General features: G+C 37.0%; 1 protein-coding gene across 2 annotated transcripts in view; it reads left to right on the forward strand.

Moving 5' to 3' along the window:
• The window catches only part of SCN3A (sodium voltage-gated channel alpha subunit 3), a 119,075-nt gene extending 91,915 nt beyond the window's left edge, over positions 1-27,160 (forward strand). For both annotated transcript variants that reach the window (XM_045575277.1, XM_045575276.1), the window contains 10 exons: positions 2,279-2,399; positions 3,767-3,921; positions 4,906-5,079; positions 14,141-14,263; positions 16,853-17,125; positions 17,965-18,018; positions 18,863-19,000; positions 20,460-20,564; positions 23,177-23,447; positions 23,963-27,160. In XM_045575277.1, coding sequence (XP_045431233.1) covers positions 2,279-2,399; positions 3,767-3,921; positions 4,906-5,079; positions 14,141-14,263; positions 16,853-17,125; positions 17,965-18,018; positions 18,863-19,000; positions 20,460-20,564; positions 23,177-23,447; positions 23,963-25,158 — 2,610 coding nt within the window. In that variant the 3' untranslated portion in view covers positions 25,159-27,160. The remainder of the gene's footprint in view (positions 1-2,278; positions 2,400-3,766; positions 3,922-4,905; positions 5,080-14,140; positions 14,264-16,852; positions 17,126-17,964; positions 18,019-18,862; positions 19,001-20,459; positions 20,565-23,176; positions 23,448-23,962) is intronic.
• Positions 27,161-27,492: the final 332 nt, after the last annotated feature.

Below are 27,492 nucleotides of genomic sequence, written 5' to 3' on the forward strand. Positions count from 1 at the left end.
ATGCAGAAAAAATGTGTTTCCTAATACAATTAAATAAGCTCTGTTAATACAATAATTATCAAAATGAAGAGATGAAATTATCTAAATATAATTCTATTAATAAGAGTAACACAGCCCAGCTGGTGCAGCTCAGTGGTTGAATGTTGACCTGTGATCCAGGAGGTCACAATTCGGTTCCAATTCAGGTCACATGCCAATTGTGGGCTTGATATCTTGTCAGGGTTATGCAGGGGGCAGCCAATTGATCACTGATGTTTCTCTCTCTCTCTCTCTCTCTCTCTCTCTCTCTCTCTCTCTCTCTGTGTGTGTATGTGTGTGTGTGTATATATATATATATATATATATATATATATATATATATATATCCCTCTCCCTTCCTCTCTGAAATCAATAAAAATACATTAAGAAAAAGAGTAAAACAGAAATATAATTATTCATCTATTCACTCTTCATTAACTCAACAATGGTATTATCTATTTTGTACTTGGATTGTCTGGTATAATATATATGTGCGTGTGTGTGTGTGTGTACATTTTGGTATATATGTTTATATATGTACATAAATCATAATTTTATCTATGGAGATATATATATATATATATATATATATATATATATATATATATATATATATATAAAACATGTGTGGTGAAAACAAACAAGTAAACTGAACTAACCATTCCATAAAATTTAGTGTGGATAAATCATGTAAGAAATAAAGGCTTCAGTGAGGTGGACTATGACCAGGCTCAAAAGAAATCATTGAGCTTGGACTGGCCAAGAGGAAGAAGCATGAAACTTTTTATAAGTAATCTCAAAAATACTTGTTTTCTTACTGGTTTTTGTATGCAGTTGTGATGTTATCATATTATGCAATTATGATATTCTTGCTACCACTCTTGTACTAAAATAATCCTGTGAACCACCAGCCAAAATGATGGCCTCCCTTCTCTCTGTACCATACTTCAGGATAGGAGGTATTTTATTATAGAATTATATTTTGACTTAATTTTCATTATATTTTGACTGCAATTTTTCTACTATTTAGTTGCACCTGGTTAACTTCACCCTTAAAGTAACATAACAAAAAGTATCATCTAGAAACTACTCTTCAATTAGGTCACATTATAACATATCAAACTATAGTTGCATTTTGTGATTTCAATAAATCAAGAATTTTTAATCCATTTTTCTCCTGTGCTTAGGAAGACATTTAGGCCTATTTTAGTGACACATGAACTCTTTCAGAAGGCTAGGGCAGAGTGACCCTTCCACTTAGCTACTAAAGATAATGGAGGCTTTGAAACCATTATCATATCCATGCACCGATCTTTCATTCTGAAAGCTTTACATTGCCTAGGTTGTGCTGTATGTCATGTCTTTGCATCAGTTTTCATAAATTGTTGCACATCCATGTCTTCCTAAGTGACCTCAGAGTACTTACTAGATATTTATTATTGTAACATTAAAGTGGTTCTTCCTAGCCATGTAGCATGTCATAGTGATTTATTTCATGGAAAGATCCACAAACTGATTGCATGTTGAATTAAGAATGTGCTCCTAATAAGTCAAAATAAATTCTGAACAATGTCATTTACGAAGAAATTTCCACTTAGAAATCTTTAGCAAATATTAAATAGGAGAGAGAAAGAGAGAGAAAGAGATCATTTTTCTGCTAGTAAAGAAGTAAAATAGGAAGAAAATTATGTAAGTCAGAGAAAAATATAGCTCGAAATTGAAGTATAATGACTTTGACTGATGTTAATGAGCCTTTCTTCCTTTCTAAAAATAAAGAAACATGGACAGTAGTACAGACAACTGGTAATGTTCTTTGCCCTCTGAAAATTTCCATTGGAAGAGGTGGAAATTACAATTTGACTTGATACATTTTAATTAATATAATCAATAGTAGATGCCAGCATACCAAACTTTTATCAAGCTATTCTTGAATTGGCCTGAGTATTGATGAATTAAATGCTTTTCATGTGGCAATCATATATGGAGATCATAAAACTCGTTAATCGGTATAATCCATCTTTCCCAGTCACCCACATTGAATGCTGTCTAAACTTTATTTTGTCTGAATTAAGTCCGTAGTTACAGTGTTTTGAATAGGACTTTAATTTATGTTAAATTATTAGTATGTAATTATCAGTAATGTTAATAGAGTCAAATACCATTTTTTTCACAATATTTTTTTTCCCACACTATGACAGAGCTTTCCAAATTAATAAAAGGGGAGGGGAATGACATCTTTGCGATGGGGTTTTGTTTCCAGAAATTAAATGGAACCAGCTCATCTGAAGGAAGCACCGTTGACGTTGCTCCGCCCCGAGAAGGTGAACTAGCTGAAGTTGAGCCAGAAGAAGACCTTAAACCAGAAGCTTGTTTCACTGAAGGTAAACAAGCTCTAATGCGATTAAATGTAATCTCCCTTCTTTCCTTACAGACTGGATAGACCTCATTGGACAGAAATATTTCAAAGAAATGGTGAAGGCATGTTTATCTTGTTTTCCTCTTTTCTTCCAAAAAGTTAATTTATCTATATTTCCAGATTGTATTATAGCAGTGGCCATGCCTGTGCAATTAGGATGATTTCACAAGTCTTCTTCCCCCCACCCCACCCCTCTCCAGAATGTGGAAAAGTTAACCTTATGAGATGAGATAAATGGCATTCTGGAATGTCATCTCATTGATACAGCAATGGCTTCAGACTCCATTGTTAGTGTGGTGATTTGATTTGTAGCTGTGGCTGTAATTACACCCTATCCAGCAATGGCCGGTTTAGCTCAATGGATAGAGCAACCGGGTTCAATTCCAGTCAAGGGCATGTATCTTGGTTGTAAGCTCCTCCCGGATGGGCCTTGGTAGGAGCTCATGCAAGAGGCAACCAATTGATGTGTTTCTCTCACATCTATGTTTCTCTCTCTCTCTCTTTCTTTCCCTCTCTCTTCCACTCTCCCTAAAAATCAATGAAAAATATCCTGGGGTGAGGATTAACAAAATAAATAAATTTAATTACACCCCATCCCTTACAGTTTCAAATGTGCTTAATTTGTGCTGTGACCAGAATGAGCTGTTTGGGGCTGTAGCTGTATTGTAGAGAGATAACAGTACTTGTTCTCACAGCAATCCCTACGGCATCTTGTTTATAAATCAGTGGAGATTTGCTGGTTAAATCTGATGAGTAGAAGCTCAGAGATTTAGAGCAGAAAAGCATATGGAAGTTAGAAATACAGTAACATGAACTCAAAGAAGGGGGGAAGACAAAGAAATGGAGATACTGACCTACAAGATGAGTCATAGGTGTGACTAAGAAAAGCACTTAGCTGAAAATTAATTAGCTTGGGAAAACTGACAGTGGCTGATACCGGAGAACATGGAGGGATTTTCCGTGCATGAAAAGAGGGAAATGAAAATCCAGGATCACATCAAAAAAGGAATAAGCAATTTGAACGTGTAGCTTTTCCCAAATCCTGAGAAGCGCTATTTTCATCAACGGCCTCGAGACAAAGAGAGATCCTAACCAGTGTTAAAGAACAAAACCACTTATACTTAAGTAACTTTTGATAAAGTAATTCCTTAAATTCTAGGAGTTGATGATTCGTGATACTGGAGAGGTGCTGAAAATAACTAGGTAATGAAGTAACCAGTTACCCTATAAAATGATGATTTAAAACTGAGATGAGAGTAACAAAATTTATTTTTCCCTAATCAAGAGTACAATATATTTTTCTAACTTATTTCATTGACTCTTACCTTTTAGGGTGTATTAAAAAGTTTCCGTTCTGTCAAGTAAGTACAGAAGAAGGCAAAGGAAAGGTCTGGTGGAATCTTCGAAAAACCTGCTACAGCATTGTTGAACACAACTGGTTTGAGACTTTCATTGTCTTCATGATCCTCCTTAGTAGTGGTGCTTTGGTAAGTCAAATGCATGCTGGCAAGAATCAGGTCTTAGTAAAATAGCTTATTCTCCAAAAATACCAAAAGCATACACTGAGTTTAAAAAACAAATGAGGCCTAGCCAGAGTAGCTCAGTGATTGAGCGTCTACCTATGAACCAGGAAGTCACTGTTCAATTCCTTATCCAGGCACATGCCTGAGTTGTGGACTCAGTCCCCTGATGGGGGGCATGCAGGAGGTAGCCAATCTGTGATTCTCTCTCATCATTGATGTTTCTCTCTCTCTTTCTCCCTCTCCCTTTCTCTCAGAAGTCAAGAAAAATTTAAAACTAAAAAATGCAAATGAGATATATCTCTGCCTTGCAGAGCTTGGCATCTAGGGTTTAACTATGCAAAACTCAGTACAGAATAAATCAGGACCATAAAGAGCCAGATGGACTTCCTCATCTGGTGTTTATCTAACAGATGTTCTCCTCACTGAGAAAACCATTTCCAGAGACGTTCTGTAACTATGTTACCTTCCATATCAAATACCATCCACTTGTCCCTAATAATCAGATTAACATTTAGGAAATAAAAAAAAAATGTATCTTGATTTCTTTATGTCTAATCAATTTATTCTTTCAAAATAAACCAGATTTTTCAGGGAAACATTCAAGGTCATGTTGGAATAAGTCAAGTCTTTCCCTCATTAATAAAACTTCTAATTATTCTTCTCAGTTTATATTACTTTTCTATAAGCATGTCTTTGTAGCAGTAATTGAGATAGAGATTTGGTATAAAAAGCAAGGAAGAAAGCACATACTAAATCAGTAAAGATATTGACATTTATTTGACCATATTTTCCATTAGTTTTAATTTTTAAATTTTGCCAGATGTCTGATGTTTGTCTGATATTAGCTAATACTTATCAAAATATTGCTGTGTGACCAGTATTATACTAAGCAATTTTATCAAATATATGGGGAACTCAAGCCATTCAAATAAAATTCTTCATTCACAGGCTTTTGAGGATATATACATTGAACAAAGAAAGACTATCAAAACCATGCTCGAATATGCTGACAAGGTGTTCACTTATATATTCATCCTGGAGATGCTTCTCAAATGGGTAGCTTATGGATTTCAAACATATTTCACGAATGCCTGGTGCTGGCTAGATTTCTTGATCGTTGATGTAAGTATACTGATTACATCAGTATAAATTCTTTCTTAAAGACGCAAGTTTGACATTTCATATATGTCTATAACTGAAACCTTGACTTTTAAGAACCTAGTTTCACTAATGCTGACACAATTATGCAGTTACCTTTTAAAATATGTGTAATAAATGCAAAAACTAGAAAAGCCTCATGGAAAACAGAAGAGATCCTATAAATGTGGATAGTGGTAACAGAAAACACAGAAATATGGTCTATACCACAAGAAGACAGCTGTTCTGTTTCTGAAAGTTTTGGACCTCAAATTCAGGAATAGCTAAAATAAAATTCTGCTAATTGACATATCTAAGCATTTATCTTATTAACAGTTAATAAGAAAGTCCAAGGAAGTAAAATCAAGACAGATTTGAGGCCAGGCGTTGTGAGAATTACCTCTTAATCACTTACTAGGTAATGTGTAAATAAATAATGTTAAAATAACCTGTCCTGTATTCATCCAGTCACATATACACAGAGACAGTGAAATGCATCTTTAGTCTTAAACCAGTAGTTATTTAGCCCAGTAGTAATCAAGTATTTAGCGCACAAAGAGTTAGTTGGAGGAGCCCTGCTCTAAACTGATTGCCCTGGGATGAGTAGTCATAGGAATCTTGGCAGTAGTGGAATCTGTTTAACTTGCAGTCTATTTTTGTTTTGTTTTTTATTCTAAGCAATGTAGTGGCACTGGGACAAAATGATAGTTACCTGGTTCTTTGTAGTGTGGGATATTCCTTAGCACAAGGCTTCACAGCCTCCCAAAAAGCACCTCTAGCTGTTTCATAGCAATCAAAGCACTTCATTTTTAGCTCTAACACTTGCCACTATAAATCAATGATTGTCATATATGTGCATTCATTCTTTTTTATCATTTTTGACAAGTATGGCTTATCTAAACTCTCCTTTCTCTCACACATACATACTCATAATTCTATAACCAAAGTGTGTTTAACCCTTTGAGTTGAAAAGAAGTCTGCTGCTGAGTCACTTTTAGTAGACCAGAAATAACTTCCAATTTCCATGCTGGTCTTTAATGATTAATGGAGATGAATCTCAATATTGTCCTGAAAAGCTATCCATCAAAGTAAGTTTAATATTCTCATATTCTGCGGCTGGAATGGACCTTTAAGAATATCTAGCCTTTATTCTAGACAGTTTTCTGAAGAGTTTATTCTAAACTGAAGCCTTGGTTTAAAGAATTTTCTTAAAATAACACAACTATTTAAAGCTGAGATTAGTGTCCAAATTTTCTAATTCTAAATTCAGTGTTCCTTACCCACCCCCACTCCTAGCTTTCCTATCTAACTGGTACAAATGTAATTTTTTTTTCTTCAGAATGGCCTTGGGATTTAGCATTTATAGTCTGTAGTTTCTCCTGAAATGATTAAACACTTAATACATTGAAGAATCTTCTCTGGTTTGAAAAGATTTTGCCATGTATTAAGATAATCCATAAATGTGATAGAACTCCAGAAAACTCTGAAATTTACTGAATAGTTACACTTACTGAAAAAGTGTACAATCACTGAAGTACTTATTACATTGCACTTTTAGGATTTCCATGTATATTCCTCATAGAGAAGACATAAATACCATCCAAAAAAGTCTCTCAATTGCAGGGGTATCATCGTTGTTTCCTTAACCACCTAATATAGGTGGTTATTTAGGTGTCTACTAAATAATGTAGAAATGAATAAATTAATGACAAAGAATGGTCCCCCTCTAAAAAACAAAACAAAACAAAACAAAAAAAAACTGCCCTTTTAGTGAGACTGAATTAGTAGATTAGAACTGGATTCTTAAAGCCTTCTACCATTGGTAAGCTACATTCTCTTAAATGGGTCTATTTTTTTCCTTCCTCTGTAGCAGGGACTGAAATATATAAATTACTGTAATATCAGATAATAATTTTTTCTCAGACCACTAGACTAATGTAAATGAAAAGTTAAAACAGTTTTTGAAAGTATAAGTAAAATATATGTAAAAGGAGTTCACAATCCATCAGGTATTTTGCAGTAACAAAACTAAACAGCTACAGAAAATTAAAAAAAAAATCTGAAGTATAAATGAAGTTTTTCATACCAGAAGAAATGTAAACCTTGAAAAATTATGTAAAAAATGCACTCTATTTTATTCCCTACCTAAAAGTAAAAGTAAATTGTTGTGAGCTCGCTGTCCAATCTCAAAACATTCATTCAACAACAAAGTTTGAGCACTTTGTTGTTGTAGAGAAAGGAGAGATAAATAAGATAGATTAAGCCCTGTTTGAGATTATACTCCTCAGCAGCAATTTTTGACCTTTTCCGTCTCATGACACGCATAAAAGAGTTAGTAAAATTATGCAGTACACTAAAAAGTATATATTTTGCTGATCTGAAAAAAAAACAGGTAAATTTTGATTCATTCACAATGGATGGCTACTGTTGTTGGCTGTTGTCATTATTTTGACAACCTAAGGCAGTGGTCGGCAAACTCATTAGTCAACAGAGCAGCAAGCCGCGGCTCGTGAGCCGCATGTGGCTTGCGAGCCGCAGTTTGCTGACCACTGACCTAAGGGGAAAGAGGTCAGTGCCCATAAATAGCCAGATATTGTTTTTTTAAAATTCTTGTGGCACACTGGTTGAAAGTCGCTGCTCTATGGGGGTATAGAACAGGTAGTAGAGATGTAAACAAACTCTAAAAATAAGGTAACAGATGGTGATTACTGCTATTAAATAAAGCAGGATAACAGGATAGAGAATGACTACAAAGTGGGGGACAGGAGGAGAGTATTAGCTAGACTGTCTGGGGAAGGTGACTTTGCAAAGGTAAATGATGAGGTAAAGTATCTTAGGTCACTTGCACTGCTGAAGCAGAATACAATAGGCTAAGTGACTTATAAACAACATAAACTTCTCAGGCCCAAATCCAGTTTCGTGGCAGGTAGAAAGCTGTCTTCTAGCTGTAACATCACAAGGCCGAAGGAACAAAGGAGCTCAATGAGGTCTTCTTTGTAAGGGCACTAACCCCATTCATGATGGCTCTGCCCGTGTGACTGATCACCTTCCAAAGGTTCCCACCTCCAAGTACCATTACATGGGGGATTAGGTTTCAACATATCAATTTGGGGGTAGACATAAACATTCAGTTTATAACAATGGGCCGGTCATTCAAAGACCAAGCTGAAGGTCCTGGAAAGAGTATGAGCAGAGGACACTCAAGAAACAGAAAGAAAACTAGTGTGCTTGTGTGAAGGAACATGGGTAAGAATGATAGAAATTGACTTAAGAAAGATGCCTACTAGTAAAGGCCATGCAAGAAGTTGTGTGTGTTTTATTGTAATTTATTATATATTGTGCATATTAAGTAATTTCATATATATTAATTATAGTTACCATAGGAAGCTCAGGGAGGGGTGCGTGCAGGGATCTGATCTACAGTGTCAAAATGATCATATCTTAATAGGTCAATAAGAATGGCAAAGAGTCAAAACAGGGAAACCAATTAGGGAATTGTATTGATAATCTAGGAAGAAGATGATTGTGTCAGACTGAGGTGATGAGACTTAATGATGAACTGGATGTGTGGTGTGAAGAAAAGGGAGGCTTCTACAAATAGATTTTCTTTCAACCCGGGCTTGAACAAACAGGTAGAGAATGAAGCCATTAACTGGAATGGGAAGATCAAAACACATTTGACCAGGCAAGCAGATGTTAGGTGGAAGAGGAATGTACAGAGTTTGAAATGCCAATTAGACATTTAAGAATATGTTTGGATTTTTATATGTCTTGGACCTTAGAGAGAAGCCAGGACCTGATTATGAATTTAGGAGTCTTTAGGTTATAACTGGCATTTGAAGCCCTGAACATTAGACAGACAATGTACTAAATAAGAGCCTTTTCTAATAGTAATTAAGATGAATAACCCTCATTTAATGCTTACTGTGTATAGTTGCTACTAAAAGCATATTATATATGTACTCATTTAATCTTCAAAACTATATGAGTTAGAAACCATAATCACTCCCTTTTTGCAGATGGGGAAACTAAGACAAAGAAAAGTTGTTACTTGCTTAAGTAAATAGAGCTAATAAGAGGCTAAGATGAATTTTGTACTCAAGAAGTCTGATCGTAATGACTGTGACCCTTTTTTGGGAAGGAAGCAATTCTCTTTTAGCATCATCATTGTTAATAAGAAAACTTTCTCACTGCCCATGCCAAATAGATTATCCTATTAACTTAGCAGTATAACATTCTATATTTCATGCTTTAAAATATCATGACTTTTAGCACAAAGATATTTTAAGTCTTTAATTCTAGTCTTTCCTGAAACCACAACCCACTTTTCTAAATGCTTCCTAGATGATACCTACTTTTACATCTCCTGTATGAGTACATTTATTATCTTTTCCCTCCATGTATTTCTTCCTAAATTCCATGTTTAGTCCGATGGTGGTGTATCTATAACACTATACCAAATGTCATCTTCAACCTGCCCTTCTCTATCACTCCTCACAACCAGTCAATCAGCAAATTTTTCATGTTACCAAATAAAAATAAATTGGGACCTGGGTCCTCCCCTTTAACACTAACACCATTATGGCTCATTGGACCAAGAAATGGCTTACTAAATGTCCTCTGAACGTCCAGTCATAACCTCATAAAGTCTCTCCCACAGAAAGGTCACCAGGTTCTCTCTTTCTAAGGGATATGACATTAGCTCATCATCTAGGATTCTAAATAGTGACAGAAAAGGCAGATAAGGGCTCCCTTATATAATATCAATAACAGCTAACCTTTGTCATAATTCATTTAATCTTCACAATAACCACTGAGGCATCTACTGTTATGATCCCAATTTTGTAGATGAGGAAAATCATTATGTAAAATGTCAAAAACAATTCCTATTTACCAGAAAAAAAGGGGGGAGGTTAAACCCAGGGATATATACATAGTTATATACCCCATAAACAAAGTGTTTTTCCAGCAGTGATTAAGGATGATGTATATGTAAATAAAAATACTGTGATTTGTCTTTCAGCATGAATAAGATATAGTGTTATTTTGTCTCAACCAACTTGAAATTATTGAATTATAGAATTTCAGACAAGGAAGTAAACTTAGAAATGAGATGGTTCAAGGTACTTGTTTTCTTTTAAAGGTGTTAGTTAATTGACCTTCACACCATCACAAAAGATGGCAAAGCCCACAGCCAATAAGGAGGGAATATGTTAATTGACTTATCCCCCATCAAAGATGGTGGTGCCCATAGCCACAAGATAGCGGCACCCAGTCCCCTCAGCCCCACTTGGGCAGCAAGCACACAGCATGGCCAGGGACCATCTGCCTCCAGAGTCCTCCAGTCCCCTCAGCTCCCCAGTGGCCCAGGGTTGGCTCGAGGAGCAGGCAAGCCTCCAATGGCAGAGGGCCACCTGAAGCTTAGGTACCCAGGGCCAGCTGAGGCTTGCACTGCCGGCAATGGCAGCAGCAGAGGTGTGATAGGGCATCACCTTCCCCTGATCATCAGGTCACCTCGCGCTCCTGAGGACTCCCGGACTGTGAGAGGGGGCAGGCTGGGCTGAGGGATACTCCCTCCAATGCATAAATTTTCATGCACCAGGCCACTAGTATTTAAATGAAATCCCTGTGGAACCCATGAGTCTGTGTGTCATACAGCAGTCCACAGTAGGGCACCACCAGAATTTGCTCATGTGTTCCCCAGGGATGAATACTTATATATAGATTATCTTCAGCTTCCCACTTATAAAAAATAAAATAAAATAAATAAAAATAAGTGGTATAGTGGAATCCGGTTTGGCTCAGTGGATAGAGCGTCGGCCTGCAGACTGAAAGGTCCCAGGTTTGATTCCGGTCAAGGGCATGTACCGTGGTTGTGGGCACATCCTCAGTTGGGAGTTTGCAGGAGGCAGCTGATCAATGTTTTCTCTCTCATCGATGTTTCTAGCTCTTTATCCCTCTCCCTTCCTCTCTGTAATAAATAAAAAAAATATATATTAAAAAAATAAATGGCCAAAACTGGTTTGGTTCAGTGGATAGAACATCGACCTGTGGTCTGAAAGGTCCCAGGTTCAATTCCAGTCAAGGGCAGGTACCTTGGTTGGGGGCACTTCCCCAGTGGGGGGTACGCAAGAGGCAGCTGATTGATGATTCTCTCTTATCAATGTTTCTAACCCTCTATCCCTCTCTCTTCCTCTCTGTAAAAAATCAATAAAATATACTTTTAAAAAATTAATTAAAAAAATAAATGGTATAATGACCAAAATGTTTGCTTTTATATACTTTGGGAGCACTGTGGATTTTCTAATCATGTACAAAGTCAAAGACAAATAAATAGACTGCAAAAGCCTAAGATAGAAGGAGAGGGATGTCAAAGGCAAAGAGGCAACCCTGATTTACAAACTCCCCCTACCCAAAAATGAGCTCTCATTGTTGACTGATATTGCATAGGAACTGTTCTTTACTTCTCACAGACACTGGATATCCTTCTCTCCATTCTTGCCATAAACTTTACCCATCCCAGTTGATCAAATCCCACCAGCTCCAGCATCCCTTGCCTCCCTTGTTCATCAACAACCCTTTGCCAGCAACTCCATGGCAGCTTTCTACCTGGTCCTCGCCAGTATCTGAGCCTGGTTTTAGCAGCTGCCGAGCATAAAGGAACAGGACTGTCCTGGGGTGGAAGAGAGGAGGTGTATACTAAGTGCCCTGAAGTTCCAGGTGCCCTTGCTCTAAGAAATATTGATTTAGTCACCATGCTGTTTGAGCCCGAGGGCACTATTAATGAAAAACCCTCCATTTCAGGATGTGTTGAAGAGGCTTATTGTGGTCTCACGGTTCTCACAGGGTAGATTATTGTTTCTATGTTCTGACTTCTATTGCAGCTATAGATTTTACTCTGTATATTGTGAAGGTGCATTACTGCAGTCTGTTCTCCTGCAGAGCTGTAGAGAGGTGGATGAAGGGACTCAGCTTTCCTGTGGAGACTTTCAAGCAGTTCTGTTTTCAGTGCCATCCATTACCTCCCTATTTTAGAGGAACTTGGTGCCTCCAGGTTCAGATCCTTTTGAGAGTTCATGGAAACAGCTTGACTTCTGCAGGCACTTGGGTTTCTGCTTTGCTGAGAAAGTAGTCATTCTTGTGCTCTTTATAGTCCAAAATTTATTTGTATTGCATTCAATTTATTGTGGTGACATTGGTTAATAAAATTATATAGGTTTCAAGTGCAAATATCTATGATACATAATCTGTATATTGCATTGTGTGCCCACTACCCAGAGTCAAATCTTCTGTTACCATATATTTATTCCTTCCCCAGTCTCCTTCTCTCTGGTAACCACCATTCTGTTGTCTGCATCAATGAGTTTCAGTTTTATCTACCACATATGAGTTGAAATCATATGGTTCTTTGCTTTTTCTGATGACTTATTTTACTTAGCATGATATTCTCAAGGTCCATTGATGTTGCAAATGTACTTCACCTTTTCTTATCCAATCATCTGTTGATGGATACATATAAAATTATTAATATATAGTTCAAGCCCAGCTGGTGTGGCTCAGTGGTTTAACATTGACCTATGAACCAGGAGGTCATGGTTGAATTCCCAGTCAGGGTCAGGACACGTGCCCGGGGTGTGGGCTTGATCTCCAGTAGGGGACATGCAGGGGGCAGCCAATTGGTGATTCTCTCTCATCATTAATGTTTTAATCCCTCTCCCTCTCCCTTCCCCTCTGAAATCAATAAAAAATACATATATATTTTTTAAACTATGTTTTTCAAAATTACCTTAAAGGATATTAAGGTTTTTCACAATAGTTAACTCAATAAAGTGAGTTTTTGCATTACACAAAATGACATGAGGCCCATTAAAATAAAGGCAATTCAATAATTCCCAGCTTCTCCAGCAGCACACAGAGCCACTCAGTCCAGTGTCGGGTTGTTATGTGTTAGTGGTACCTCCTAGCCTTTGAACCCACAACTCCCTAACCTGCCAGTACGTTTGGGTTCTAGCCATTACTATTTTCTTTTCCTTTCAAAGCAAGAACCTCCTTACTTTAGGGTCTTGAAAAGTTTGCAGCCATTTATCTTTAAACAAAAGACTAGGTTGGGAGAGTGGAGGAAGTCTTCAGTGAGAAGCTCCAGAAATAAAAAGAAGCTGTTAAAGCCTCCTGAGGCAAAGGAACCCAGAATGTAGAAGGCTGTGTGCCCTCTAATAAATTTTCCATCTTTCCAGTCTTCTGTGGCAGCAAACACTAGACAGAAATGAATAGTTCAATAAATTATCCTGCCACTAGTCAATTTTAATTTCAAGTCATCTATTTTTCTGTCCAATTTTGTGAGATGTATGCTAAATGAAACGATGAGGGGACAGTGGCTCCAATTCTATCTGCCCTCAAAAGATTGTGGGTAGGTTCACTTATATCCATTTCCAATAGCATCTTTCACAGCAAATTAAACCCTAATGCCCTTACGTCATCCAATGGATGCATTGACTTGATTACATGGCAAATGTCTCCACTATGCATAACCAAGATACTACATAAAATTCAGAAGAAAAACATGGTTTCTAATCAATGATATTAAGCACAGATCTATGGAGGATATGGCTTTTACACCAAATCCTGAATGAGTAATGGTCTACAGGGTGTCCTAAAAATGTATAACTTAATTTTGAAAATGAAATATATCTAAATAAACACTACCATTATAAGTATTCAAAGTGTATGTATACATTTTGGAAGAATGCCCTAAATATGCAGAGGTTAAAAAAAAGGGGTGGGGGCGGGCTCCATGGGTGAAATATCTAACCAGAGGAGTTTCCAAATGTTTATAAAAATGAGTAAGGACTCCAGTTTCACTGGTAAGGAAAGCAATAGTATGAGATGAGGCTGGCCATGTGAGATGATCCCACTATGTGGAAGATGGAAGCTGCCAAGATATGTCTGAAGTTTTATATGGTTGCCATTGAAGATTAGGCCATACGCTATGCTTTTCAGCCAGCAGCTTATTTCTCAGTGAAATGATGAATAATTTTTCCTTTTGTAGGTTTCTCTGGTTAGCTTGGTCGCCACTGCACTCGGCTACTCAGAACTTGGTGCCATCAAATCCCTCCGGACACTAAGAGCTTTAAGACCTCTGAGAGCTTTATCCCGGTTTGAAGGCATGAGGGTAAGAAGGCTAAGAGCTCCCTGATGATTCATGTCAGAATTAAATGTAGGTTAGATTTAGATACAGAGCGAGGTCATGTTGTCTTGAAATTTATTTCATAGAATTACAAACTTTCAGAGCAGGAATCTTAGAGATCACTAAGCCTAGCCTCCTAAAATCGAAACAGGCCTTCAAAAAATTGTTTGTGGCAGAAGGAGGACTAGAATCCAGGTCTTCTGACAAAAGTTCAAGGATGTTTCCAGAAACCGCGTGCTGCCATTTATTTCTTTGCTTTGCTTACACACTTTGAAATGACTATTTACTACTGACATTCATCCTAAGAGGGTTATTTTTTTTTTCTTCAATTGGTAGTTTGATTCCTCAAAAATTACGGGTGATGAATGAAAGGTAAAATAGTTTTTGTGTGCTTTTACTTTTTCAATTAACATCAGTAATAAAAATAGTTGTTAAGCAAGAAAGCAACACTAAATTGTAGCCTCTGACAAAATCTATATATCCTAAGAAAACCAAGTATGAGGTTAGGATAATTAAAGATTGCAGGCAACCCCTGAGGTTTGCTTTATAGATCTCCCTTTTAAGTGAGCATTCTGAATGAGGTTCACTTTTTCTAAAGCACTTGTATTTTCCTCTCCTGCTCTCCTCCTTAGTGTATATTTTTGCATCTAAACATACAGTACACACTTGTATACACACCCACTTGCAATAACCTCAAAATACTATTTAGCACAGAGGCCAGCTTTGTTTAATCCAGTTTACAAAAGCACAAGGATATTGAATTTCTTCTAGGCCATAGGGCTTTTTTGTTAGAAGGAAGCTTGGATACTAAAAGCACTTCAGCCTTGACTTTGAGATTCACTCTTGAGGGAAAATTAAACCACTCTTTCAGATCGTTGCAAGGAAAGAAACACTTAGTTTTACATTATAATTTCATTTTGCTGATAGTTGGTAATGAAAGTCACAAGATAAAATTAATAAAATTACACAATTTCAGGTTCTTTTCACACCAGTTTTTTTTGTTTGTTTGTTTGTTTGTTTTTGTTTATTTACCATTACTGACATTATGTAAGCCTCATCTGGTTGTATGGCTTCATGTTAATAATTCATTTTTGAGGGGACATAGCAATTAAATGAAACAAAAACATATATTTGCTTTAATCTGAAAAAAATATTCTGTCATTTTTAATTCAGTCATATGGCAAAATTAACATTCCAGCTATAAAATATGATAAAATATATAATGCATTTATTTGATGAAAAGAGAACTTGTGCAAGTAATTTTACACAAATTTTAGTAATGTAAACCCTGATTTCAGTATATTATTTTTGACTTAATTTCTAAAGAAAATAAAATTCAAGTAGCATATGACATTTTTACAGTTTTGGATTCCAAGTTTTGATGTCAATTAAAAATTCTTTGGTGTTGATTTCTAAAATAACATTTATAATATCCTATATAATAAAAGGTAACATTCAAATCAACCGAACCGCGGAATGACCAGTCACTATCATGTGCACTGACCACTGGGGTCAGACACTCAGTGCAGGAGCTGCCCTTGGTGGTCAGTGCGATCCCACGGGGGAGTGGCACTCAGTCAGAAGCTGGGCTCACAGCTGGCCAGCACAGCGGTAATGATGGGAGCTGCTCCTGCCTCTGCAGCAAAGCTAAGGATGTCCAACTGACAGCTTAGGCCCTACATCCCCCAAGGGCTCCTGGACTACAAAAGGGCACAGACTGAGGGGGACCTCCCCCCGCATGCACGAATTTTGTGTACCGAGCCTCTAGTTTTCAAATAGAACAATACTTTCACTTAATATAAATGCTTAAAAAATAGTCCACTATAAACCAGATATTAGTTACGAAAAGATACTGTTGATAGAGATTTCAAAATAGATCTTAATCTCTTCTGAATTTAGTTAGAGGAAAGGTGACTTAATTTCTTCTTAATGAAATAGAACAGCCTGGTGAAGTGACATGTGCCACAAAGTGAACATTTAAGAGAGTTGGAATAATAATGATGGGGACAGATTCAGTACTTTTATGTCCAGAGACAAATTTCATCTCATTTTCTAATATATTTTTTAAATGAATGTATCAATATGTGAAAAAAAAGAGGCTTTACAAATTCCTAATCCTATTTTTATATTCATGAAAAGTTAGCTTGTGCTGTGGATACAGATTTAATGCATCACTAATACTTTGCTTATTTATAAAAGGTTTAATCACATTTTCAACACTCTTGAAAATTAAACTGTATTGCTGAATGATGACTATTTATTTTGTTGGTACATAATGTATCTTTCTTTTTTCTCTTTTTCCCCAGCATGCAAACATTTTCTGATTCCATCTTACTATATCAGGTTTATTTATTTATTTCCATGCTGTGATATATTTTGTTTTCCTTAAATTCTTTAGCTCTCTAGTTATGTGTTTTTCCTTCATCAAATATGTCCTATAAAATACTAGAAGAAACAACTTGTCCATCTAGATTTTTTATTTTATTTTCACACCCATTTAGTATTAAATAAATGAAAGACATGGTTTCCATTTTAATGATTCATAAATTGGCCTATCCTCATTTCTTCTTCTAGGTGGTTGTGAATGCTCTTATTGGCGCAATTCCCTCCATCATGAACGTGCTCTTGGTTTGTCTTATCTTCTGGCTGATCTTTAGCATCATGGGTGTGAATTTGTTTGCTGGCAAGTTCTACCACTGTGTTAACACAACAACGGGTAACATGTTTGACGTTAGTGAAGTCAACAACTTTAGTGACTGCCAGGCTCTTGGCAAGCAAGCTCGGTGGAAAAACGTGAAAGTAAACTTTGACAATGTTGGTGCTGGATATCTCGCATTGCTGCAAGTGGTAAGTGGCTGCTGTGTGAGTTTTGAAACATTTTCACTTCTCTGATGCTCTTTGTTTGAATGATTAACATCTGACATGAAAAAAAGCAGTTGATGATAACACCTATACCACAATCTTGACTTGACTTGACTGTAAAGAAGATGTTTTGCAACTATTTTATCATGTATTTTCCCCAGTGTTCAGCTTTTAGTTTGTTTTAATGTGATTTTATATTTCTGCTTCCTATATTTACTTATAATATTATCGAGCACTACTGTGCCATTAGCATTTCTAAGTTTTTGTAGCAATCATTGCCAAAGGAGCAATTTTATTTATTAAAATAACAATGTATACTATAATAGTATATTGAGTAATGAATTAAATGGATGGATCATTAACCATATAGTTAATTATTTCAACATCTAAAGAATATGATTCTAATACATAAAAATGCTAACTTATAGAGTGAATTTAAAAATGAGTAATATTTAATAATTTTAAATTGACAGTATATTAACTAATTGATAATTACTTAATGAAAATGACTGACCTGTGTTTAAACATGTCATAGGTTTGAATCACAGAGCTCACTTTTTGGTATGAAAAGGATTTGAGATGGAGATGTGGTTTTCTGAATCAAACATCTAGTTAAATTTTAGATTAAAAAAAAAAAAGGAAAACATTCCAAGAGAAACAAAGAAAATAAGTCCCATACTCAAAATAAAATCTTGTTCTATTTCAGTTTCATTTCTTCATTCAACTCCATAACATTGTACAAAAAGTTATCATGCTTTCATAAGGTAAAGTGCATATTCTTGGATTAGGCTTTTATGAGGAATTCAAATATATGTTGTTTACAGGCCACATTTAAAGGCTGGATGGAAATTATGTATGCAGCTGTTGATTCACGAGATGTAAGTACCGCTTAAAACTATTTATAGCTACTAGACATTTTATAGTGAACAATCTGTGATAATTTAACTGAAAGGCCCAGAATTTTATATGAGATGTTATCAAATCATTTACAATTGTATGTAGAAATGACCTTTTTAAGACCATACACTTCAATACAGATAATTTTTATTAATATATGTCTATTTTATGTATCTAAAATGAAAATATATCTAACTTCCAAAAAAAAAAAAAAAGAAAAAAAGATATATAACTTTTTGGATCAGAAGGTGTAAAATCGATCCAGCAAATGAGACTATTAAGATTACCAAAAGTCTCTCCCTATCCCTGGTGAGTATGATAAACAACCAGGGCCTGGGAAACAACTTCCAAAAATACCATGATAAAAGCAAGCAAGTTTCAAGGAAATTCAATTTTAAAAATAGGAATAAAAATAATTCCTCAGAACATATCGCTTATGCTGAATTTTCCTCTGAGAAGTTGATGTTCTGTTATTAAAGCCGTACCTCCAAGAGCCAGTATTTCCAAACCCAAATTGAAAATACTGCAAAAATATATATGACTAATAACAGGCTCAAAATGTTTGCCCTGTTTTTACCATTGTTACGTACACTAAATAATATACGGATAAGCCACAATGGGAAAACAGATGCAAGAACACCCATAAATATTATAAACTTCCCTTATCCTTCATCACAACAATTTGAAAAAGAATTGTTTTCACAAACTACTATTTCAGGGCAAGGCAAAAGTAGTTCTATATTAAGTGACAACACTCATCAAATTGTTATTTGGTTTAAGTATTTAATGTGTTTTAAAATATTTTATATTTTTAATATTACTCAGGTTAAACTTCAGCCTGTATACGAAGAAAATCTGTACATGTACTTATACTTTGTCATCTTTATCATCTTTGGGTCATTCTTCACTCTGAATCTGTTCATTGGTGTCATCATAGATAACTTCAACCAACAGAAAAAGAAGATAAGTATCCCTCAGCTCTCAGCTTTCTCCATGCTGAGCTTTTCTCTGTTCTATATGAACACTCACAGTTATGATAGACTTAGATCATTTGTATACTCTCTCCTGTTCACTGTATGGTCAGTTCAGCTGCAGAAGAATCCAGCTCTAGTCAGTGGCTCCTCTCCTGGTGCATCCTGTGCAGATTTGCTACTAGAGTTTTTCTGACCCAAAAATATGGCCACTGCTTCAAAACATGCAGTGGACCTCCAATGCCTTATCCTTGCTTACGAAGTGTTTCAGTAATGATCTCCACCCAGTTTCCCAGCCTCATTTCCTCCATAACATATTTTCTACATCCACTTCCCTAGTCCTCAGTTACTACCCACCCACCATCAACACTACTATCATTTTCTACACTCACAGCTACATGGATTTTCTGACCTTTTCTGAACAAGCCATATTCTTCTACCTTCATGTAGAATATGTTCTCTGCCTGGACTGCTTTACTCAACAAAGCCTTAACTATCCTTTAAGGCACATGTGTCAAACACAAGGCCCGCGGGCCAAATCCGTCCCGCCAGGCCTTGCAATGTGGCCCGCACCGCGCTGTCATCACTGCACTCCGCTGCGTTTCCATCACAATGACAGTTTATGACTGTTCAGTAAACCATTTGGCCCGCGATTTAGGCTGGATTTTAGATTTTGGCCCCTTCTCTGATTGAGTTCGACACCCCTACTTTAAGGTCTAGCTAAGCGTACTCTCCTATGCAAAGCCCATTTCTGAGTCTTGGAATTTATTGTTATCTCTGCAGTGCCTGCAGTCCTTGTATCATATATCTATATATCTGGTATCTATAAAAGTCTGATACCAGCCAAAACCGGTTTGGCTCAGTGGATAGAGCGTCGGTCTGCAGACTGAAAGATCCCAGATTCGATTCCGGTCAAGGGCATGTACCTTGGTTGCTGGCATATCCCTGATAGGGGGTGTGCAGGAGGAAGCTGATGGATGTTTCTCTCTCATCAATGTTTCTAACTCTCTATCCCTCTCCCTCCCTCTCTGTAAAAAATCAATAAAATATATATATTTTTTTTTTAAAAAAGAAAGTCTGATACCAGATACATTGTTTAGCACACAAGATGTGCTCAAAAATTGTTGAAGGAAGTAAAACTGTCAACAGTGAAATAGTTTAAGAAAATGTTTTTTCTTTTACTAGAATATATCAAACCTCTGGTCTTCCTTCTAAACATATTATAATCAAATTAAGATCCTGTACTAATCAGAGTTTCATGTGATTACAGGGTTTGCATAATATTTAAGTATTCAGAATTTCACATAAATGGGAAAAGCAGAAAAATCTGTATGAAGCAGGATAATAATCCATTTAAAAACGGAGAGAGGATTAAAGACCCAGAAATATTTTTGTAAAAATGCTGTTCTACACATGCTGGGATTGTAACCAATTTTATTCTGTGTCTTTACTTTGGAGGTCAAGACATCTTTATGACAGAGGAACAAAAAAAATATTACAATGCAATGAAGAAACTTGGGTCCAAGAAACCTCAGAAACCCATACCTCGGCCTGCAGTAAGAATGACTCATCTATATCTATATATCTATATCTATATCTATATCTATATCTATATCTATATCTATATCTATATCTATATCTATCTATCTATCTATATAAAAGCTCTAACAACCAGAATGACCGGTCACCATGAGGTGGCATTGACCACTTCTCGGTCCCTCCCCTGCCCTCTCTGGCCTGTGAGCAGGGGCAGGGTGGGACTGGTGACTGGCAAGTGGGCCATACTGCTGAACTCTTGGTCCCTCCCCCTGGCCAGGCCACTCTGACGGATCAGCGATGGTGAACAGGGGAATCAGAGTGGGTGGTGGAAGGACGGGACTGGTTGTCAGGCTGTTGGGATCACGAGCTCTTCCCCGGCTGCTTGGGTTCTCAGGCCTGCGAGAAAGTGGGCGCAGGCAACTTCACCTCCATGTGCATGTGCCGGGCCACCTGTTGATGAAATGCACTACTTGCTCAGGGCCACTCACACCGGGGCAGGAAGGTTGCAAGCATGCCCTGCAACCTCCGTCAGCACCTCAAGCTCCAGCAGCAGTGGCAGTGGCAGCAGCAGAGGTGGTGGCAGAGCCCGCGTGAGCAGACCGAGCAGGCAGTGCATTCCATCAGCGGCCAGTCCACACATGCACATGGAGACAAAGTCTCCAGTGCCCGCTTTCCCACAGGCTTGAGCCCTGGAGCAGCTGGGGATGAGCAGTAAATCCCAAAGGCCTGACAGCCTGGTGGCAGAGGTGGCTGGCGTTCAGCCTGGGGACTGGCGAGCGGGCAGAAGATGGCCCTGATCGCAGGAGGCCGGGCCTAAGACCCTAGCCGCATGATTTAGTTATGCGCTGGGCCTCTAGTCTTCTTTAACATTCTAAAGCCTGATTTCCAGGATGAAACTGGGCAGTGCTCTGGATCAGAGCATATTGTGTAATATCACCAGCACATAATATGCTCTGATAGTGAAGTCCATATTGTGTAACACAATTCACAACTGCTACACCCGATAAGACGCTCAATAAGAATTACTAAGTTCTTTAAAAAGGGGGAATGTTCATCACAGTCTTGTCAGTTGAAAGCCTCCAACTAAAGGGTTCCAGGTAACTGCATCCCACGCAGACATAATGCTCCCACTGCAATGCACTAGGATCCTGCTCCTCTGATCTTTTGGATACCCTCTGGGCCTTTTAAGTAGATGGAGTTTTTAAGATTTCCCATCCCACACCCATGGCCTCCCTCTATGCTGTTTGTTCTCTTTATTCTTATGATTAAAAATATTCTTAACCTTTTTAGAAAGGAAAAGGATGTCATTAAAATAGTTTGTTCCACGAAATACACACACAAAAAAAGACATATTTGGAATGCATACTCTGTCGAGCTCCCTAATAATAGGAAGGCATGATAATAAGGCATTATGCTCACAGAGCTGTTCTCTAGCTCATCTATCCTCTCAGATGTGTAAGTAATAAGGAAACTGAGGCCCAAAGAAGGTAAATATCATGCCTCTAGTCAAAAGCCTGTAATTGCTAGAACTGGGAGTAGATACGGTCTATGAATCCTATAAAATGCTTCACTTCATCATATGTTTAAGAGTAGTTAGAGCTGGGCAGAAGATGGGAGGAGGTCCAGGATACACAAAAGGGCATGACCTGCTTTACTGAAGGTCATTTAAATACTTCAGTTAGAAGAGGTAGAATTAAATAGAAAATGACTGGCATATTTTGTGGGAGAGAGAGATTGAAAAAAGATACTATCAGTCCTAAAGTATTGATAAATGAATTGGAGTATTGTACAAGACTGTCTACATTAACTTACTTTGTAAATATTTATTACTAGTTGCCGCTATTTTTGGTAAAAATAATCATAGTTATTAAAGTCAAGCAAAGTGCCAAAACTGGTTTGGCTCAGTGGATAGAGCGTCGGCCTGCGGACTGAAAGGTCCCGGGTTCGATTCCAGTCAAGGGCATGTACCTTAGTTGCGGGCATATCCCCAGTAGTGGGTGTGCAAGAGGCAGCTAATCGATGATTCTCTCTCATAGACATTTCTAACTCCCTCTCCCTCTCTCTTCCTCTCTGTAAAAAATTAATAAAATATATTTTTAAAAAAATAAAAAAATAAAGTCAAGCAAAGCACATACATCTTATCAGCCAATTGCCACCAATTTATGCCTTATTCAGCTTTATGTTTCCATAGATCCTAAATAAACCAATTCTGTTTTGCTCTTGTCAAATGACTTTTTCTCTTTTTTTAAAATATATTTTAAAAGAGAGGAAGGGAGAGGGAGAGGGAGAGATGGAAACATCAGTGATGACAGAGAATCATTGATCAGTGGCCTCCTGCATGCCCCACATGGAGATATGAGCCACAACCTGGGCAGGTACCCTAACCAGGAATTGAACCCTCCTGGTTCATGGTTCAATGCTCAACCACTGAGCCACATTGGCTGGACACAAATCACTTTTTTCACTTCTTTCTCTTTTTTTTTATCATAAGAGAAGTGAAGCATACATAATTGTTTGGGGTTATAAAGAAGGGTGTACATCTCATGGCCACTTGTGGAACTTTGTAATTTTACTGGACCATTATTTACATAATATGCATTTTCACTTTCTCTATCCTCCCTTTTTCTAGAACAAATTCCAAGGAATGGTCTTTGATTTTGTAACCAGACAAGTCTTTGATATCAGCATCATGATCCTCATCTGCCTGAACATGGTCACCATGATGGTAGAAACTGATGACCAGAGCAAATATATGACTCAAGTTTTATCCCGGATCAACCTTGTGTTCATTATCCTGTTCACTGGAGAGTTTGTGCTAAAGCTCATCTCCCTCAGATACTACTACTTCACCATAGGCTGGAACATTTTTGACTTTGTGGTGGTGATTCTCTCCATTGTAGGTAAGGGTGCTTTCATTACAGAGAGGTCTATTGGAGGAAGGTCCCTCCAGGCCTGACAGCTGTGTAACATGGAAATAAGATATGAGAATTATAATGTGTGTAGATCTGAAGTTTAACAGTCTTGTTCATTTTCCTCTAACTGAAAAATATTGATATTAAAAAATAAAAAATAATATATTTCTAAATTTCAGAAAAAAAGCCTTTGTAATTAGCATGTTTCATATAATGAGGATACCTGTTCATAGGAAATAGTGTTTATAAACTTAAATTGCTATATCACTATGACATTATTTACTTGGTTGGATTTTGCAAAAATCCATATAGGTTTATGACATTACATAATAATTGTATAAAACTGTAATCTTTAATTGCTAAATTAGGAAGTGGGTCTAAATATTTAGCAAAGGTTTATATTCATAATGAACTTGTTGTTTTCATAGAACTTGCAGAGATGTAAAGTATTCATGTAAGCATAAGATATTCACCGTTGAATGGCTTTCTGTATTTTTCCACAGGCATGTTTCTGGCTGAGATGATAGAAAAGTATTTTGTGTCCCCTACCTTGTTCCGAGTGATCCGTCTTGCCAGGATTGGCCGCATCCTACGTCTGATCAAAGGGGCCAAGGGGATCCGCACGCTGCTCTTTGCTCTGATGATGTCCCTCCCTGCCCTGTTTAACATTGGCCTCCTGCTCTTCCTGGTCATGTTCATCTACGCCATCTTTGGGATGTCCAACTTTGCTTATGTTAAAAAGGAAGCTGGAATTGATGACATGTTCAACTTTGAAACTTTTGGCAACAGCATGATCTGCCTGTTCCAGATCACCACCTCTGCTGGCTGGGACGGGCTGCTGGCACCTATTCTCAACAGTGCACCACCTGACTGTGACCCTGATGCAATTCACCCTGGAAGCTCAGTGAAGGGAGACTGTGGGAACCCATCTGTGGGGATTTTCTTTTTCGTCAGCTACATCATCATATCCTTTCTGGTGGTGGTGAACATGTACATCGCTGTCATCCTGGAGAACTTCAGTGTCGCCACTGAGGAAAGCGCAGAGCCCCTGAGTGAGGATGACTTTGAGATGTTCTATGAGGTCTGGGAGAAGTTTGACCCCGATGCCACCCAGTTTATAGAGTTCTCCAAGCTCTCCGACTTTGCAGCTGCCCTGGATCCTCCTCTTCTGGTAGCAAAGCCAAACAAAGTCCAGCTCATCGCCATGGACCTGCCCATGGTCAGTGGAGACCGGATCCACTGCCTCGACATTTTATTTGCCTTTACAAAGCGTGTTTTGGGTGAGAGCGGAGAGATGGATGCCCTTCGAATACAGATGGAAGACCGGTTCATGGCATCGAACCCATCCAAAGTCTCCTACGAACCCATCACCACCACTTTGAAACGCAAACAAGAGGAGGTGTCTGCTGCTATTATTCAGCGTAATTTCAGATGTTATCTTTTAAAGCAAAGGTTAAAAAAGGTATCAAGTAAATATAATAAAGAGGCAATCAAAGGGAGGGTTGACTTACCTATAAAGGAAGACATGATTATTGACAAATTAAATGGGAACTCCACCCCAGAAAAAACAGATGGAAGTTCCTCTACCACCTCTCCTCCTTCCTACGATAGTGTAACAAAGCCAGACAAAGAAAAGTTTGAGAAAGACAAACCAGAAAAAGAAAGCAAAGGGAAAGAGGTCAGGGAAAATCAGAAGTAAAAACAAAGAATTATCTTTGTGATCAATTGTTTACAGCCTATGAAGGTAAAGTCTATGTGTCAACAGGACTCCCAGAGGAGGTCTATGCCAAACTGACTGTTTTAACAAATACCCATGGTCAGTGCCTATAACAAGACAGTGGCCTCTCCGTCACTACAACTCTGTGAGTCAGGGTATCAACATTGACAAAAGGTTGCGGTTCTCATTACCAGCTGCCACTGCTGAGGAGAAACTCAACAGCTACCTAGACTATAGGGATAGTTGTGCAGTGATCATTGTAACTACACCAAACACCTTTAGTACAGTACTAGCACCCACTCTATTTTTAACTTCCATATCTGCCATATTTTTACAAAATTTGTTCTAGTGGATTCCCTGGTCCCTAATTCATAGTTTATTCATAATACTATGTCACTATTTTTGTAAATGAGGTTTAAGTTGAGAAAAAAAAAGTATATGATCCCTGTGTTCTCAAAAGTTTCTCAAATAATCAGACAAAAGTGTTTTGTCTGAGAGATAAAATTCTAGTTCAAAACCAGAAACAAAATTGTACTATCAACAATTTCAGGTACTTCCATTTTCTAGATGATTTTAATTTTGAAAGTGTTGGTCTATGTTTGTTTATATCTGAACAGTTATGTGCCTGTAAAGTCTCCTCTAATTTTAAAGGATTATTTTTATGCAAAGTGTTCTGTTTCAGCAAGTGCAAATTTTATTCCAAGTTCCAGAGTTCTATATTTAATTTTGGTTAAATGCTTTTTAAAAAAAGTAATTTAATAATCTGTTCTAGAAAAGTATAGTCTATCTAAAGTATCACTTTAGAATAGTTGTTCCACTTTCTGCTGCAGTATTGTTTTGCCATCTTTTGCTCTTAGCAAAGCTGACATTTTATTCAACACCCTGTTATGTAAATAGTTATTTTTTCCTGTGGTGCATGTTTGGGCAAATATATATATATTAGTATATATACAGCCGGATAAACAAGTTCTATTAAATCAAATATGTACCACAGTATATGTGTCTTTTGCGAGCTTCCAACAGGGATATAACCTGTACCATTCATTAAACATAAATAGTTCAAAGACTATCACTAATGCATGTTAATATTGCCTATGCTGCTCTATTTTACTCAATCCATTCTTCATAAGTCTTGATTAGAAGAAGTGATATGTTGGTGGTAGACTGAATTCAACCAGCTCTCTGTCTAGTATATCAAGCAGAATAGCTTGCAGTTATTTAAAAGCACTTTGACTTTTGCATTTTTAATTTGAGTGTTGTGTAGTGTCTCTTTAGATCTCAAAGAAACACACTGCATACTGCCTGTTGTCAAAACCTGTATACTTCATACTTTGCTATAAATATGTCCAACACTTGTTGAAATATAATGTAAAAATATAATCAATTTTATTTGTCACATTTGTACATAAGAAAATTATTTTCAGGTTGATGACATGGCAACTTATTTTGCTTTCTGCTTTTGCTTCTTATTTTTAATCACAACTCCAAACTTTTGAATTCATAAGACTTTTCAAAGGATAATTTCCTAAAATAAAAGTTAGACACTGGGTTTTGTGAATTACTTTGTTATATTTTCTACCATACCAATAGTAGATACATTGGTCAAAAACTGAAACCTAGATCATTTTTACCAATTCTGGTTGCCTCTAACACTTTATTCATGGAAGATTTTTTTTTTAAATCAACTTTTGTAGTATTTGCTTATGCAGACTAGTCTTATTTTTTTAATTCCTGCTACACTAAAGCTATTAGAGATATAACTTGGACTGTGTCCTTTCCAGCCATGCACAAAGTGGCAAAGTTGTGCAATGATCTGAAATGCTAGAGTTTTTTGCACAAACCAAAAATATGTTAATTCATTTTACAAAACTATTTACTTGTAGTGTATTGATGAAATGCATGCAGGGAATTGCTATTACTAAAAAAGAATGGTGAGCTACGTCATTATTGAGCCAAAAGAATAAATATTTCATTTTTTATTGTATTTAATTTCTTGGCCTCTGTTTTTCTTTCTTTTCTTTTTAATTGTTCTAAGTTTATAGTATATATCATTAGTAAAACCTGTACTTGATCTGACATCTGTATACATAAAAGTTCACATGAATTATATAACAACTTAGGGCATGATCCACCAGCAGCACTACAGAATAAAGTACTTTTGTGAACTTTTGTGTGTGCAAAGGATCAAACCCATATATTCTAGTTGGTAGGTGTCCTAACAATAACAGTAGCTCTCTACAATGATCATTAACTTAAAATTAATTCCTTTGGCTGTAATCATTTTAATCTCAATTCCTATCAGTATAGTGTAACTGT

This window comes from Pipistrellus kuhlii, unplaced genomic scaffold, assembly GCF_014108245.1.
Source record: "Pipistrellus kuhlii isolate mPipKuh1 unplaced genomic scaffold, mPipKuh1.p scaffold_m20_p_7, whole genome shotgun sequence".
NCBI classification, from domain to species: domain Eukaryota; kingdom Metazoa; phylum Chordata; class Mammalia; order Chiroptera; family Vespertilionidae; genus Pipistrellus; species Pipistrellus kuhlii.